Source organism: Mustela lutreola, chromosome 6, assembly GCF_030435805.1.
Source record: "Mustela lutreola isolate mMusLut2 chromosome 6, mMusLut2.pri, whole genome shotgun sequence".
NCBI classification, from domain to species: Eukaryota; Metazoa; Chordata; class Mammalia; order Carnivora; family Mustelidae; genus Mustela; species Mustela lutreola.
In genome coordinates, this window is record NC_081295.1 from 69,099,596 (window position 1) to 69,117,095 (window position 17,500).

Consider the following 17,500-nt stretch of genomic DNA (forward strand, 5'->3'; position numbering starts at 1 on the left):
GATTTTGTTTGCATGAATTATTTTACTACAGACATCATACGTTATTATTTTAGTGGATATTGTGGTGGCCTCTTCAAAGCCAGCACAGCTAAACTGAAAGTATCTGATGATAACTCATAACCGTGTCATTCACTGGGCATTGCCTTTGGTATCAGGAAATGGCCCACCTGAAGTCATGCTCCCCAGAGTGGGGCAGCCAGCAGTAGTGACTGGTTCATGGGAGGATGCAAATGCCGGGCTCCCTTCCTACAATTTAGTACCACTCTGAATAGTCATCCCAGCTGAAGGATAAATTAAATATGATTTTTAATGAAGCGTCACTTGTAACCTCATTTGTAGATTAGCTTCTCCCATTGCCTAATCCTGTAAAACATGTGTTTTGCAATTTGTAAAATCATTGCATTTTAGCTACTGCATTAATTTAGAACTATGAACAATACTGCCAAGTTTTCCGCCTTCACTTTTTGAAGAGCAGATGATTTGGTGGATGCAGAATTCTTGGTTAATTTACTTTTCCCTGCAGCCCATGAATCTGTAATCCCATTATCTCTTTTTTACTTCCATCACTTATGATGAAATGTCGGCTGCCATTCATATCATTGGTCCCCTACATGTGATGTGTCATTTTTTTCTTGTTGCTTTCAAGATTTTCTCTTTGTCTTTGGCTTTCAGCTATATGACTATGATGTGTCTAGGAATGGCTCTCTTCAAATTTATCTTTGGTATTTGTTGAGCTTCTTGGGTCTGTAAATGTTTTTCACTAAATTTGCAAAGATTTCAGTCATTATTTTTTCAAGTATTTTTTTCCTACCCTTTTCTCTCTTCCTTCTCCTTCTGGAAATCTAATTACATATCTGTTGGAACATTTAATATCGTATTTTGAAGTATTTTCTGGAATTTTTTCACTTTTTTAGTGTTTTGTTTTGTTTTTCTTTTCTTTCTCTGTTCTTTGGATTGGAAAATTTCTATTGTTCTATCTTTAAGGTCACTGATTCTTCTGCCATCTCAAATCTGTTGTTAAACTCATCCTGAGAATTTTTTATTCAATGATGGTAATGTCTAACCTTAGAATTTCTATTTTCTTTGTTCTTATGTTTTCCTTTCTCTGGTGTCATTCTCTATTTGTTTACTCATTTTTGATGTCTTTGCCTTCAATTACTTGAGCATCTTTAACTTTTTAAACGTATTTTTACCTGTTTTTAAATTTTTGCTAAATGCAGCATCTGTAGCTTTTCACAATCAGTTTCTGCTGGTAACTTTTTTATTTTTAGAGTACAGATCATAGTTTCCTATTTCTTTTTATGTTTAATGACTTTTGGTTGAAAATTCAACCCTGTAACATGTAATAGTTCTAGATTGTGTTCTCCTGAGGAGCTTTAATCTTTTTACTTTTAATATCTAATTTATCACCTTGATTCGAAATTTGAAATCTATCTTCTCTGTGGTATGTGTCTTCTTATGTTTATACATGACAACAAGATTATAGAAAATTCAGTGCAGCCAAGGAAAGATTCCATTGACCTGACTGATTGGTATCATGTTAACCAAACATCCCCATAATCCTTTCAAATGTTCACTGTGGTGAATAGTTTTCATCAAATGAACAAAACTTGAAAGAGATTATTAGGTTGTTTAAAAAAGGAAACTTTTAAAGAGATGGACATCATTTTATTAATTTTTTAATGTGTCTCTACCTCTTTAAAAATCAAATTATCACTCAGATTATTATTGCTCAGTTTCAGACTTATTACATTTCAATATTGAAGGGAATTGTATGACATTGGTGGCTTGTGTGCTCTAAGTGTCAGAGTTGGTGGAACATACACTTTTCTAAATAAAATATCTCCATTTTCAGGGAGGATTAAGCACCAGGAATGAAATGTGTCTCTCATACCTTCTTTATTACCCAAGAATTAATCTTACTCGGTGTGCAAGTATTCCAGACATTATGGAACAACTTCAGTTCATTGGTGTTAAGGAGATCTATAGGCCAGTCACGTAAGTACCAAATGGATTTCATAGTGGGGTAGTATACCTCAGAGAAGGACAGGATTCATTTTCATACTGGATTTATCACCACGTTATGGAATTCTTTTAAGTCTTAATCTCTTTGCTTATTTTTAGCTGGGGTGAGAGGTTAGCTTCTTGCTTGGTATGTCCAGGGTCCCTGAGACTCCCACCAGGTTCGGTGATTTTTCTAAGAGGACCTAAAGGAGTCGGGCTATTATTGTATTCATGGCTAATATTTATTACAGAGAAAGAATACAAAGCAAAATTAACAAAAGGAAAAGGCACATGGACTAAGTCTAGAGAAAAGAGAAAACACAAAGCAAGTGTCTAAGAGACCTCTTTTGAGGAGTCACATGGAATGTACTTAATGCTACTAGCATCGAAGGATGACAACATGCATGAAGGGTTGTTAATGAGAGATACTCATTAGAGACTCAGTTCCCAGAGTTTTTATTGAGGGCTGGTTACATAGGTGTCCTCTGCCTAGTACTAAAATCTAGACTCCTAGAAGGAAAGCAGATGTTAAACACACATTGCATTATTTGTACAAATAGTCAAGGCACAATAAGTCACTCTTCACTTAGAGAAAGTTTTATATCAGAATAGGAAATTGTTTACTCCTTAGGTTTGCTGACGCCAGCCAAAGGCCAGCCTTCCAAATAGGCATTTCTAAGGAAGGAATTCTCAGGCCTGCTATGTTCACTCACTCTGCACTATCGCACATCATAGAAACTACTTAAGATAAAGTAATAAACAAGATCTATATTATTTCTGCCCTCTTGGAATTATATTCTGGAGTGGGAGAGGGGTAATAAACAGTATACATATAAAATTTCAGGTATTAGTAAATGTTGTGAAAATAATTGCAACAGTAAAGAAAGTGTGTAGCTGTCGTCAGTTGGGTGGTAAACTCTTCTCTGGGAAGGTGTCTTGGTCTGTCCAGGCTGCTGTCACATAATACCACCGACAGAGTAACTGATAAACAACAGAAATTTATTGCTCAGAATTCTGGAGGCTGGAAAGTCCCAGATCAAGGCGCCAGCAGATTCAGCATCTGGTGAGGACTCACTTGCTCACAGATGGCCATTTTCTAACTGTAACCTCATGGGGCAGAGTGGGGGAGGGAGCTTTCTCAAGCTGCTTTTATGAGGATGCTAATCCCATGAGGGGATAAGACCCTAGCTCCTAATACCATCACTGGAGCGTTAAGATTTCAACATATGAATATGGGGCACAAACATTCGATCCATGGCAGGAGGTGATATTTGAGTAGAGACCTAAGTGATGAGGAGCCAGCCATGGAAAGATTCAAGGTATACTCTTTCCAAAAAGCCAATATAATGACCTTAGGGTGGGTATGAAGGTAGCATGTTCAAAGAACAGCAAGAAGGTGAGTCTGGCTGGAACAGAGTGAAATATGGTAGAGAGTTAAGTGAGGAGGTCGGACAGCAGGAGGGATGTTATAGGCGACATAAAGGTCACATGGGAGTTTATAAGTGACATAAAGACTTTGGGTCCTAAGAGCAAAGAAGCCATTGTAGGATAGAAACAAGGTTGATTTGCCTACTGAATTCAAAAGGATTCTAGGAGGACCAGACTGGGAAAATAAATACCAACCAGGAGACTGTTGTGATGGCGAGGTTGAGTTGTGTTGTGTTGTGAGGCGAATGTGCCTGGGACCAAGGGGGTGGCAGTCGAGGAATGAGAAACAGTTACAAGAAGGTTACCTTCTGGGGCACCGGGGTGGCTCAGTGGGTTAAAGCCTCTGCCTTCGGCTCAGGTCATGATCCCAGGGTCCTGGGATCGAGTCCTACATCGGGCTCTCTGCTCAGCAGGGAGCCTGCTTCCTCCTCTCTCTCCCTGCCTGTCTCTCTGACTAGTTGGAATCTCTATTAAATAAATAAATAAAATATTAAAAAAAAAAAGAAGGTTACCTTCTCATGGTGGCACTCGATGGACTCGTTGGTTGATGGCTTCTCAAAGAGAGGTGATAAGGGAAAGAAAAGAGGAAAGAGAAAATAGTGATGTATGTGCTGTGGGGAACATATTTGAAGAAGAAATGGAAAGTTCTGCTTTGTATATATTAAGGTCAATGTAGAAAAAAGGGATTTTATTCATTCTTAGCAATACCACAAAGAAGAATTAGGGTGGCTGGTAGAAATTTTGGAGCATAGATTTTGTTTTAATATAAGGAAGAGTTTTCTAATGAAAGAGACTGATATAATTAGGTGAAAGGTACACATAGATTTTCAAGGGGATATGTTTAAGGAGAGGATTAAAAACACATCATGAGAATGTGGTCAAATGCATTCACTGAAGTAGCATGTAATTATGATCTACTTTTTATTCCAAATTATTATAGAGATTGTAAATGATGAACTAAGAGCTCTCATCTTTTTAGATTACACTATCTGTAAATATGTTCTAGTAAGTTCCTCCTCAGACAACCCAATGACAACCAGAACAGGAGTCTGTATCTACTAAAATTCAAATGAAAAAATGCTTATGTAAATTCGGTTGTAGTTCATGTAGTTCCATGATGGGAAGAGACATGCGTACTGAGTGCTTTGGGCAGGGAGGTGTGGGACCTGTGGGTGGACAGGGTCCTGGAGGAATGGGGCCTGGGACTCCAGCAGGATATGGTAGGGGGAGAGAAGAGTATGAAGGCCCAAACAAAAAGCCCCGATTTTAGATGTGATACCGAGGTTTTCATTTCAGTTTGTTTTTGTCTTTTCTTGTTTAGATACCAATCTTTTAAATTCTTGCATTTTAGTAAGAAAGCTACCTTTTTATGGATGTTACCAGTTTATTGACCTAATATTTGTAAATTGTCTGTTTGGGCAGGTAAAATTATGTAATGCAGTGTTTCGAACGGGAATTTTTTTCTTTTTATTTCCTTTTTCTTTTAACTATATAATGTCCCTCAAGTTATGGCAGTATACCTTGTGCCACTGAATTTCCAAAGTGTACCAATTTTTTTTTTTTTTTTACTGTGCTTCAAATAAATAGAAAAAATTGTTATATATATATAAAAAAAGGGCGCCTGGGTGGCTCTATGTATAATTTTAATTAACTTGTTTTCACACAATTACAGTTGGTAGAGTAGGACTTGCAATCCTAATTTTGTAGAAGAGGAAATGGAAACTGAGGGATTTAAAGACTATTCCATGTCAGAAGGTGTATAATCAATGTAGGAGATAATGTTTGTTGTGTCTCTGATAGAGAGGGAGATATATAGCTGCCTTTTTATTCAAAATAAATAATTACATAGGCAAAAAAATAAAATGGTAATAACTACCAAAACAGTATATAAAATGTCATTCAAAAAACACTAGGCTCCGGAGTCCCAGGATCGAGTCCCGCATCGGGCTCCCAGCCCCATGGGGAGTCTGCTTCTCCCTCTGACTTTCTCCCGCTCACGCTCTCTCTCACTCTCTCAAATAAATAAACAAAATCTTTAAAAAAAACAAAAACAAAAAAAACACTAGGATCTAGTCTTGTTTTTATTTTTATTTTTTTTCAAAGATTTCGTTTATTTATTTGAGAGAGAGCACAAGCAGGGGGCAGGGGCCAAGGGAGAGGGAGAATCAGACTCCCCGCTGAGCAGGCACCACCCCCCCCAACTCAGGGCTCCATCCCAGGACCCCAAGATCATAACCTGAGCTGAAAGCAGATGCTTAACCCACTGCGCCACACAGGTGTCCCTATAGTCTTATTTTGAAAATATCAATATCGTTCCTAATAAGACTTAGTAGATTTTTGCCCCTTTAGAATTTTTTTTTAATATATTGACTAGAAACTTTTCCCTTTAAAGGGTTAATCTGAGAGTACTTTAAATGGACATTCAAAGCTCTTTGTTTCATAAGCTGATGATTCAAAATGCATTCTAGGGGCCAATTATTTTCTTTTGTGTTCAACCTGTGTAAGTCCTCTGAAAATGCTCCAGTCCCAAGTTCTAAGGAGCTCTGCTAGAGTCCGCACCTTTGGTCTCACCCAGGAAATACTGAAGTTGGGTTTTAAGAATTGCTTCCCAGAACTAGGCCAGTTTTGAGACATCATTGCCCACATAAAACCACTTAACTACATGGTTGAAATTTATTTATTCTTCAAAAGTACGAGTGAAAAGGAGCCTCTGTTGTAAAGTTCATGTTTAGGCTTTATTTATTTTTATTCTGAAGATTTATTTATTTATTTATTTATTTATTTATTTATTTGACAGACAGAGATCACAAGTAGGCAGAGAGGCAGGCAGAGAGAGAGGAGGAAGCAGGCTCCCTGCTGAGCAAAGAGCCCCATGTGGGGCTTGATCCCAGGACCCTGAGATCACGACCCAAGCCAAAGGCAGAGGCTTTAACCCACTGAGCCACCCAAGTGCCCTCATGTTTAGGCTTTAAATCAGACTTAAAGTGAGTTCATCACACTGGCATAGATGCTATTAAAAGCCAGACCAACAAGGGACTGGCTAAAAGACCAGTAAGAGAAATGGCTTGGGTGACTTTTTTTTTTTTTTTTTTTCTGTTTTACTGAAAAGAATATTGTGAATTTGGTTTCAGGAGACCATATTCGAGGGAGTATCCTATAATGTATAACCCCTACTACCCTATTCCATGCCTTTCATGTAATGATTAGTTAGGTGCACTGTCTTGTTTTAAACATCCTTTAACAATCCTAGGATTAGAGGAAGAGCTGGTAGAAAAGTAGAGATAACTACATCCTGTCTCAGATCTGTCTGTTGAAGGGGTTGTGATTTCCCTCTGCCTCCTACAGATCTGGCAGGGCTTAAGGAAAAGCGGAAAGACTCCTAAAAGATCAGAAAACAGACTAGATCACATGTTTAGATAAATTCTGTATTCTCTGCCACACCACACAATGACCCTTTCTCCATACCTCCAAAGAGGCTTATGTGATGGAAAGCTGGATGTCATTTGTTCGATTTCTAGAAAAGAATCAAGGGACCTGTGTGTAATTTTTCTTTGTAAGAAAAATTCCTTCATGTTTATAGTGTGTAAAAATCTTTCACTCTTGTTATAAGGGCTTTAAGGAAGGCAGGAAGAAAAAAAAAAGTTTGAAAAAGAAGGCACAAGCAATCACCTCAAATTCTGTTAGAAATAAACAGTGGTGGGGTGTCTGGGTGGCTCAGTGGGTTAAGCCTCTGCCTTCGGCTCAGGTCATGATCTCAGGGTCCTGGGTTCGAGCCCTACATTGGGCTCTCTGCTGAACAGGGAGCCTGCTTCCCTCTCTCTCTCTGCCTGCTGTTTTGCCTACTTGTGATCTCTCTCTGTCAAATAAATAAATAAATTTTTTTTAAAAGAAATAAACAGTGCTAACATTAATTGAATGTTATTACGGAGATCTTTCTGTGGTGGTGTTGCTATAAAGATGAGTAAATGCGGTTATAAAGACTATAATTGTACTGATTCAAATAACACATTAAATCATAATTTTGTTTAATTTATATAAAAACATGGGGCTCCTGGGTGGCTCAGTCGGTTAAGCATCTGCCTTTGGCTTAGGTCAGGATCCCGGGGTCCTGGGATCAAGCTCCACATCGGGCTCCCTGCTCAGGGGAGAGCCTGCTTCTCCCTCTCCCTCTGCTGCGCCCCCTGTTTGTGCTGGCTGGCTTTCTCTGTCAAATAAACAAATACATGAATCTTTTTAAAATGTATATAAAAATATGAAGCTAAAAATGAACAGTTGTTGAATTTCAGATAAACATGGTTGCTTCTATTGTTTTTAACCATAAGAAGTAGTATTTTATAAAAAGATCTCAATGTTGAGAGTAGAGATTGTAGAAGGCATTAAAATACTGTACACATTTGTTTCACTACAGGTTTTGACTTCAAATCATGAAGGATGAGGACATTCATACTTTCACATTTCTCCCCCACATCCTTTTTCCATACCATACCTCCAAACATTTATCACTTAGATTATAATTTTTGTATTTTCAAGTTTTTAAATTCTCCCCTTTATTTCTCAAACCAAATTCCCACAATATTTAATGCACCTTTTAGACTTTAATAGATTCAGCGGTAATCCTTAATCTTATAGGATTTCTACATTTCTGAACTCTTTCATTTTATTCATCAGAATGTTATTTCCAAGTTGGTTCATCAAGAGGGGTTTCCAAGGGGCACCTGGGTGGCTCAGTTGTTAAGCATCTGCCTTCAGCACAGGTCATGATCCCAGAGTCCTGGGATGGCCCCACACGGGGCTCTCTGCTCAGCAGGAAGCCTGCTTCTCCCTCTCCCACTCCCTCTGCTTGTGTTCCCTCTCTCTGTGTGTCTCTATTAAATAATTAATAAAAATCTTTAAAAAAAAAGAAAGGATTTCCAAGTGTTTTATGCCTTGTGTTTGTTTTTTGTTCGTTTGTTTTTTGTTTGTTGTTTTTATATTTGTGAATTTCTGCATTTATATCTGGACAGCATTTAGCTGTATATATAAAAGTGGGGCCCTACCACTTTTTCCCCCTTGGGAGCTCTCTTTGGATGAATGGTAGTATTCTTCATCTACCTGTAGAATTTATAAGTTAAACTGAACATATTTTAGTGTTCAACATCTGCATTAAATTTTCCTGAAACACAGGGTGCTCTTTCATTACATATATATATATATTTTTTTTTTCAATTCAGGGGAAAAATTTTCTTATATTATATCTACAAAGTATTTTCTAATCTATTTGGAATTTTTCACAAGTGTTTTCTCATAATTTTGGGGGAGGGTTCTTCTGCTTCTTGCTTTTTTCTAATTTATTTGGTGCTAAATTTGTTTTAGCCTAAATTTATTTCCATTGGTCTGCTATTTCCCTTTTCATCTCATTCTGTCGTTTAACATTTTTGTATGCGAGCTCTTGTTTAATTAAATGCATGCTCTTATTAAATAAACTTAGTACATGAAACACTTGTGGAATTCTCTCTGGTATAACTGGTTTATATTTTCTTCTAGAGTCAGCCTTTTCTGTCTCTTTTCATGAAACATGATATAATTTCTTCTTTCTCTATGTTTGCAGGCTTATGATGTCATTTCTTGCTTATGCTGAGCTAATTCTGTCAAAAACGGCTCTTTGATCTGATAAAATATGGGTGAATTCTTGTCAACCTTCTGAGCAAATCTGACAGTAGCCCTCTGTCTTTGCACACCACAGTTTGAGGTTTGGCTGACAGATTTTATGTACACACTTTACCATATTTTGGGGTAAAGGGCTGTGGGGATAGGGCATATAGAGGTAGGACTATATACTCTGGGATTACAGAGGATGGGTTATTCCTTTCTCAGATATTCTTAAGAAAATCTACTGAAGAAGTTCTCTTTCTTTTAAGATTTTTTTTTAAGGATTTGTTTATTTTAGAGAGAGAGAGTGGGCAGGGGGAGTGGCAGTGGGAGAGGGAGAGAGAGTCTTAAGCAGACTCTGTACTGAATACAGAGCCTGATGCGGGGCTTGATTTCACGACCCTGAGATTGTGACTTGAACTGAAACCAAGAGTCAGACCTCGACCTAGGGTGGCACCCAGGTGCCCCTTTAAAGATTTTATTTTTAAGTACTTTCTACCTGGGGCTCAACCTTTAAGTACTCAACCTGGGGCTCAGACTCAACCCAAAGATGAAGAATCACATGTTCCACCAACCGAGCCAACCAGATATTCCCTGCCTCCCCCTTGCCCCTGAGGGAGTTTTCTAATTGGTTGGGACCAAGTCCCTTTCCAGAGGGGAATGTCCAAGGCTTTACATCATATGGTTAAACCTGTTATGACCCAGAAGTTTCTCTTCCATCAGTGAGACAACTTTACTGGGGGCTTCCCAACATTCCTCTAGTCTTGGAGTGTCGAAAGGATTAGGAGTTATACCTTGTTAGGTCAGATTTCCTGGCTTGCTTCTTCAACAATTAGATTATAAAGTGTATGACATGATACTGTCTTTTTTTTTTCCCCCATTGGCTCGTTGGTATGTTTTTATTTCTGTTTTACTATTTTTTTTTTTTAAGTCAAATCTTTAAGGTAGAACTTACCTATGACAAAATGCACTCACTCTCAGATGCGTATACCTACTTACCCCCACCACGGACAAGATACAGAACATTTTCATCATCCCCACAAGTTCCCTTCTGCTATCTGGAGACAATCCCTCCTCCTACACAAAGCCCCGGGAAGCTGCCAATCCACTTTCTAGCACTACATTAGTCCTATCTTTTCTAGGTTTTATAAAAATGGGATCCTACAGTATGTACTCTTTTGTGCCTGGCTTCTTTGATTCAGAATGTTTTTAAGATTCATCTCTGCTGTTGTATCAGCTGTCCACTCTTTTATATTGTTGAGTCGTATTCCCCTGTGTTCATCTCTTCCTCCATTAATCACTAGTTGAAAGACATTTGGATTGTGTCCAGTCTCTGGCGATCATGAAGGAAGCTGCTATGAACAGTGTATTCATTTCTGTACAGACATATTTTCCGTTTTCTGGGCTAGCATGGACTGCTGGAATCACTGGATTTTTTTTTACCTCATACGACTCTCAGAGTACTTTCCAAAATGATGCTTCTTTTTACATTCTTACCAGTAATGTATAAGAGCTCCTAAATTTTACTTAAGTGTATGGAGTGGTATCTTATTGTGGTTTTATTTTCCATTTCTCTTATGACTAACAATGTTGATTCTCTTTTCACATGCTTATTGGTCATTTATATATGTTCCTTTTTAGTTGCTCAAATTTTTGTCCATTGTTGGGTTACTCATCTTCTTATTATTGTGTTGTAAGAGTTCTTTATATTTTTAAAGAGTTCTTTATACTTCAGATATAAGCTGTTTGTCAGATATATTTTTACAACTCATTTCTCCTAGTCTGTGAAGATTTTCATTTCCATTTTTAACAGTATTTTTTTGAAACCCGTTTTATCATTTTCTACTTATTTTTAACTTTGGACATCTTGTATAGGAAGTCTTTGCCTACCCAAGGTTAGATTTTTTCCTGCCCCCACCAACCCAAGGTTTACAGTACCAAGGTTTACAGTTCCCATTGAATTACCCTGAAATGTTTGTTGAAAGTACTTGGATCATATACTATTTCTGGACTCTGAATTTTGTCTTGCTGATGTTCATGCTTAGCCTTACTCTAATGTCACACTCTGTTACCACAGTTTTATAGTAAATCTTGAAATAAGACCATGTAAATGCCAAAACTTTGCCATTTGTTTCTTTTCCCAAAATTATTTCAGGTAGTCTAAGTTCGTTTCAATTACCTATATATTCTTAAATGAACTTGTCAATTAGATTGAATTTACAAAGGGAAATTGCTCACCAATATTAAATCATGATGTTAATGAGTTTGTTTTTATCAACTATGGTGATACGTAAATAATACCTTCTTATTTATATTTGCATCTAGGTAGACATTTACACACTGCACAGATGTAAAGAAATGAAACTGTTTTAATTTCTAATCCATTCTCAATATTCCTAACCAACTCTGAGTCCCCATGAGAGCAGGACTTGCTACTTCAAGGTTACTTGTTTCTGGTTTAAAGCTTAGTGTTTAAAGGAAAAATACACAGGGTAAATATTTACCTCTTTAGGATTTCTCTTTCCGTCTCTCCATTCCCTTTTCTCCAGGAGTAATCCGGAAATGTGGATAGGCTGGAAGGGGTAGGAGGTTTGTTGGTGTGATGTCATTACAGACAGAGGTCTGGACAAAGTCATCAGGAATGCAGAGGAGACACTAAGTATGAGTCTAGCTTCCATCTAAGAGAGGATCACCAGCCCCTGTCACCAGCCCTAGTCAGGCTGTTTCTGAACATGTGAATTTTTCTACATCCTTTTCCATACACTTACAGTAAATTTACAAGTGTGTTTATATTACTTCTGTTATTTACGCTGTGAAATCTCAAAAAGAAAAGTACTAGTTTACTGATTTATTCAAGCAGCAAAACTTTTTAAAAGATTTCATCCATGTACAATACACTATTCACTCTCTCCCAGCAAGGCTGTGGAAAACGCATTGAGGTGAAGTTCCCTTAGCGCTTTAGTACGGATTCTAGTGCCACCCTGTGGTGTTTCTGGGAGTTACAGGCTGGTGATTTCCTTCAGGGGTTTCTCATTGGTTATGAAACTGATTTTCCTTTTCTTTTTTAAAGATTTATTTATTTGACAGAGAGAGATCACAAGTAGGCAGAGAGAGAGAGAGGGGATGAATCAGGATCCCTGCCGAGCAGAGAGCTGGATGCGGGGCTTAATCCCAGGACCCTGAGATCATGACCTTAGCGGAAAGCAGAGGCTTAACCCACTGAGCCACCCAGGCGCCCCCTGCTTTTCTTTTTTTAAAGATGTACACCTTATCTCTTTGAAAAGCACATTTTATTTTTAATATTTGATTTTAAGACTTTTAAGAAAACCTACCTGTAGCTTTCCACGGATTTAAAAAGACACTGTAGGAGCACCTGGGTGGTTCAGTCTGTTAAGCCATGGATTCTTGGTTTCAGCTCAGGTCATGATCTTAGGGTGTTGGGATCGAGCCCTGCATTTGGCTCCCTACTCAGTTAAGAGCCTGCTTGTCCCTCTCCCCCTTCTTCTCTCCCTGCAACCTTGCTCACGTGCTCGCTCACTCTCAAATACATAAATATTTTTAAAAAAGAAAATTTGAAGATCAAATATGGTAAGTGTAAATTCTTCAAGGGGAGGTCAATCAATCGGTAATTCTTGGACCATTTTCTTGGGTTGTTATGGGTATCAAATACCTGCTGGTGACCCATGACAATCTCTGAGAAGATTCACGGACTAGTTCATGTAAATCTTTGTGGTTGGCCAACACTACCTAACAGTTTTCCTTTTTTCAGGAATCAATAACATAAAACTTACATTCATGAAAAATATCACTGGAGGAGTAGCTTTTCAAGCAGACTGTGTTATTCTTCTGTGATTTCTTCTTTCTTTCTTGGCCATTAATGTGTTTTTTGTTTTGTTTTGTTTTGTTTTAAATAGCAAGTGGAAGCAAGAGTTTATCTTCAGCAGAGTTTTTTTTTTTCTCAGTAAAATTTGAAAAATGCTGGTTCAGTTTCATATTTTTTTAAATTTATTATCACTTAGGCAAGTCAAAACACGGCAGCCCATAGGGGTCAGGCTTTTCAACTCTATGGAACTGAAATTTCCATGTCTTACAGTAACATCTCTTTATTAGACCATTAGCGTTAAATTCTGTGGAACGGAACACGTACCAGGCATATTGTTGTTAAGGAGAGCCAAAACAAATAAGCAAAGGATTGTGAGGCTGGGGGAAGCTTTCTGGGTCAAAATTATTTGTCTAGAGTAGTACCCATCTGCTACTAAAATAAGGAATTCCATTTTTTTCCAAGGACTCCTTACTCGGTCCCTGTATATCTTCTGGAATTGCTGATGAGTCAATCAATCCTTTGTATTAGGTTTCCTGTGTGTGTAAAATGGACAAGTATGAGGTCTATCTTAGAACGTTGAAAAGTAAGGGAGACATGTTTAATGCTTTTGTTCTGAATATGACTGATTGTGGTCCTTTTAAATTCAGGACCTGGCCTTTCATCATCAAAAGCCCCAAGCAGTATAAAAACCTTTCTTTCATGGATGCAATGAATAAGTTTAAATGGGCTAAGAAGGAAGGTCTTTCCTTCAACAAGCTTGTCCTTAGCTTGCCGGTGAACGTGAGATGCTCCAAGACAGACAATGCAGAGTGGTCGGTAAGCCCTACTTTGTTTTCATCTTTGAAGAAACTAGACGTCACATTTTACCTAATCCCCAACAGGTTAAATCTAAGGAACAGACAAATATCCATAAATCCAGCGTTTCAGTTGTCTTTTGATATGTCTGATAATGTATATGTTCAGTTGCTGCTTGGGTTGACTGAGAAGTCCTGATTTTACCCTCTACAAAGAGGGAGACTGACTGATCAACTAAGGTCGGAATGAAGCAGGAATAGGATGGGATGAGAGCTTCAAAAAGCAAGAGAGCTGAGTTTGTATCTCTCCTTCCCAAAGGCTCTCTGCCCCTCCCCCCTCCGCATCCCTAAGGCTCCAAGTCCCCTGATGGTTGACTCCTTGGACGACCCACTCCCACCCACCGTTTCCACCCTGCCCAAGTCGGGGAGCTGAGCAAGACCTCTTCCTTCACTGGCATTGTCTACTGTTTGGTTTTTCAGATTCAAGGGATGACAGCGTTACCTCCCCACGTGGAAAGACCGTATAAAGCAGAGCCTTTGGTGTGTGGAGCCTCTTCTTCCTCTTCCGTGCACAGAAATCGCTCTTTTGAGCTTCTCGTGGGCTTCATGGCACTCAGTAGCTTGCTGCACAGCACACGCTTATGGTCATCATTCTGTGCCTGGGGACGATGTTTCCTGTGATCCGAGCGTGTGGGTTAAAGACACTGTGGGCACGAAGAGAGAGTATGAGGCATGTGGAGAACTTCCGGTCACACACTCCCTTCCTCTCTGCGTTCATCCTTCCCCGTCTACCTGAGAGATGTTGACTGGGTTCTCTCCTTTTGCTCAGATGTGTCTGATCACATGTATCTGCTGCCAATAAAGCAAAACTAGACTGACTTAACACAACCTTTTTAACAATTTGGACAAAGTCAGGTGGAAGAGTTCTTTATTTCCTTCCATGTTTCATTTTATTTAAAGACTCATTATCGTTATTTTACTTTTTCTTTGGTGATTTGGCTTCCAGATTCCTTTCTTAAAATGCTTTCATCTTAAAAATGTGAAAGAAAGTACGTGCTGTTCCACGTTTCGTCCTCTTTATTGTTCTTTGGGTGTGACTTCCCCAGTGTAACAATGGTCCTTTCTTTCCTTCAGTGTTAATCCAGCTCTGCCCTTTCTGTGAAAACCCGATGGACCCCTGACCTCAGTGGGTTTCACTGAAACCCATTCTAGCCTCTCGGTTTATCTGGGTCGACTAGTACTCCCGAACTACCCCAAACCCATCTTAAAATAATTTCTTTTTCCTTCCCCACCCAGCATTGGCAAGGTGAGTTTTTTTCTTGAGCTCTGTTACCCTCTAAAAAGAAAGAAGCTACGGGAAACACAGAAATGGTATATAATGGTTGTAGGCTGAGGAGAAAACATAGCTGGCTGCAGACCCTGTGCTGTGAGGGGTCCTTCATGAGGTTCCAGGTCAAACGCCCAGTAATTTGAGCCAGGCTAGGAGGGTATGGGGTCCCTGTAGGACCTCACTGACCACGTTGGGTGTCACGCGTGAGGCATCCTGGCTCAATCTGAGTCATAGTTGCTATGGTAGATTTATTTTTATATTAGTTAATAAACTAACTTTCCTTAGTAAAGTCATCGCCAATGGAAAATCGTGTCACTTTTTAGGTTCCCTTTGTGTAGTTCAGCCAAATCTCATTGTATGTCCTTTCCTCATTTCTTAAGCCAAGTCTGTTTGGATCATATTAATAAACTAAGTAAAATTAAATGTTTGTGTGGTATCTTGTACACTCCTTGAGGGAAGCAAGAGATTCCATACTGATGTGTCCAGTCAAATGGATTAAGAATGTTGCATTTTTGTATTCCATTTGTAAGCCCTTTCTCTCTTGCAAACAGTGTCTTCAATACAAACTATATCGTCTTTTAAATAAATACTGTATTTTGGAGGGTTTCCTTCATGGCTCTCAGAATTTATCAACCTAATGAAATGTGTGTAATATTTATGAGGTGTATTTCATGGTTAACTTTACTTGTTTTTATTTCATAACTGGTATATCAAATTCTATGATTTTCCATCTAAATATTTGTATAAGAAACACGATAATCCCAAACACTTCCCAGTTGAGACTTCGTGTTTATTTTTACTTCAGACTGTCTGAATTTGAGATGTCAAAGTAAACCAATTTCCTTTGAAATTATGGAATAATATATTTGTTTTCATTGTTCTTTGTGAGGAAGATGAATATACAGGCTGGAAAGCGATACGGGGATTTTAGAAGTTTGCATTGGTGCATTCAGGGAATCTCCTTTTTCAGTTGATGTAACTAAGAATAAAGCTGACATTCTTCTTCTCTTAGGAATTCTTACAAATGTATAATTGTGAGGCATTGGCTCTATATTTGAAATTAGGATAGGTTATCTGTTGAAAATCCGGTAGGATTCTGATTATATTCTTAAGTTTTCCCTTACAGTGAGTAGACCTTCCTGAAGAGCCCAGGCTTTCTACTCTGCCCTTGGTCATGTTGCATGGCCTGTTTCCTAGGCTAGCAGGATTGCCTGAGACCAAAGGCAGGACAGAGTCTCCATGTCTGATGGTCCCTGCTGTAATCCTTAATGCAGGAAGTGTAGCAAACACGTAGGTGATGACACCAATAATCATCAAAGCTGGATGAGGTTCAGGGGTATCTTGGGTGATCACTCTCTCTGAAGGAGTCTCTGGCAGGATCAAGAGAGTCCTAGTGGTGTTAAGAGAGATGCAGTCCGCAGATGGAAACTTATTAAGACCTTTGAACTTCATCTTAATGGCTATGGAGGCCAACGACGAGTGGCAAACAGAAGAACATAAGGAAGCATGGTAATTGCATTGTACCTAATTGTACTGTACAATTTGTTCATCCAAACTTATTGTTGGATACAGAAGCCATCTCCTGTTTTCTAGTATGATAAACATTGTTGTGATTATAAGTATTTCCTTACAATAAATTACTCTAAGTATAATTGCAGGATTACTAATTATCTTTTTCAAGAATTTTGAGTTAATAATTACAAATTGAATTTTGATGAATAATGCCAGCTGTCTTCAACTTTTTGTTTAAATTATTTTCAGATGGTTCCCAATTCTATGTATCTACTTATCCATCCATCCATCTAACAATATCTATCATCTATGTGTATAACCATCCATCCATTTATCTAACTATATCTATCTATCTATCTATCTATTTATCATCCATCATCTATCTACAGAGAGAGAATGATAATTTAAATATGGCACTTTGAGGGCTCAGGGTGAAAGGTTTCTAAAAATTTACTCTTTTTAGGTTTGTAATTATTTCAGAATAAAAAGCTACAATTATGAATGAAATAATGAGGGATCCACCTATGGTACAATGACCCACGTGGTCTTTCTCCCCTAGGCAGTACCCACCATTTTGGAGAGGCATAAAGAGAACTTGGGTTGTGATTATTCTTCAGACGCCTCTGGGAGATTATTTCTCAGTTTGTCAGTTCTGACTAGAGATGGGCATATGCCGGGTTTGGAGGTCCAGAATGAAGAAAGGGCTTGAAGAACCCAGCGAGCGGAGAAGGATCCCTGTAACAAAAGAACAAGAGGACTTAGAGTTTGGAATCATTTAAACATATTATATATTACTTTTGTTCTTCCCTCGATTATAAACCTAATGCGTAGTTATGCCTATTCACTGAAAGGAATCTGGAAAATATGGTAACTTTGAAAGCGTAAGTAACAAAACCCATTAATCCTATTACCGAGAGAAGACCAATTTTAACCTTTTGGTGATAGGCTTCTAGTCTATACCTCTGAAAGGATATTTGTGTG

The 17,500-nt window shown here is 38.4% G+C and overlaps 1 protein-coding gene across 1 annotated transcript in view; it reads left to right on the top strand.

Annotated features, from left to right (window-relative positions):
* The window catches only part of MOXD1 (monooxygenase DBH like 1), a 91,881-nt gene extending 75,222 nt beyond the window's left edge, over positions 1–16,659 (top strand). The window contains exons 10-12 of the mRNA XM_059177528.1: positions 1,856–1,998; positions 13,531–13,699; positions 14,158–16,659. Coding sequence (XP_059033511.1) covers positions 1,856–1,998; positions 13,531–13,699; positions 14,158–14,358 — 513 coding nt within the window. The 3' untranslated portion in view covers positions 14,359–16,659. The remainder of the gene's footprint in view (positions 1–1,855; positions 1,999–13,530; positions 13,700–14,157) is intronic.
* Positions 16,660–17,500: the final 841 nt, after the last annotated feature.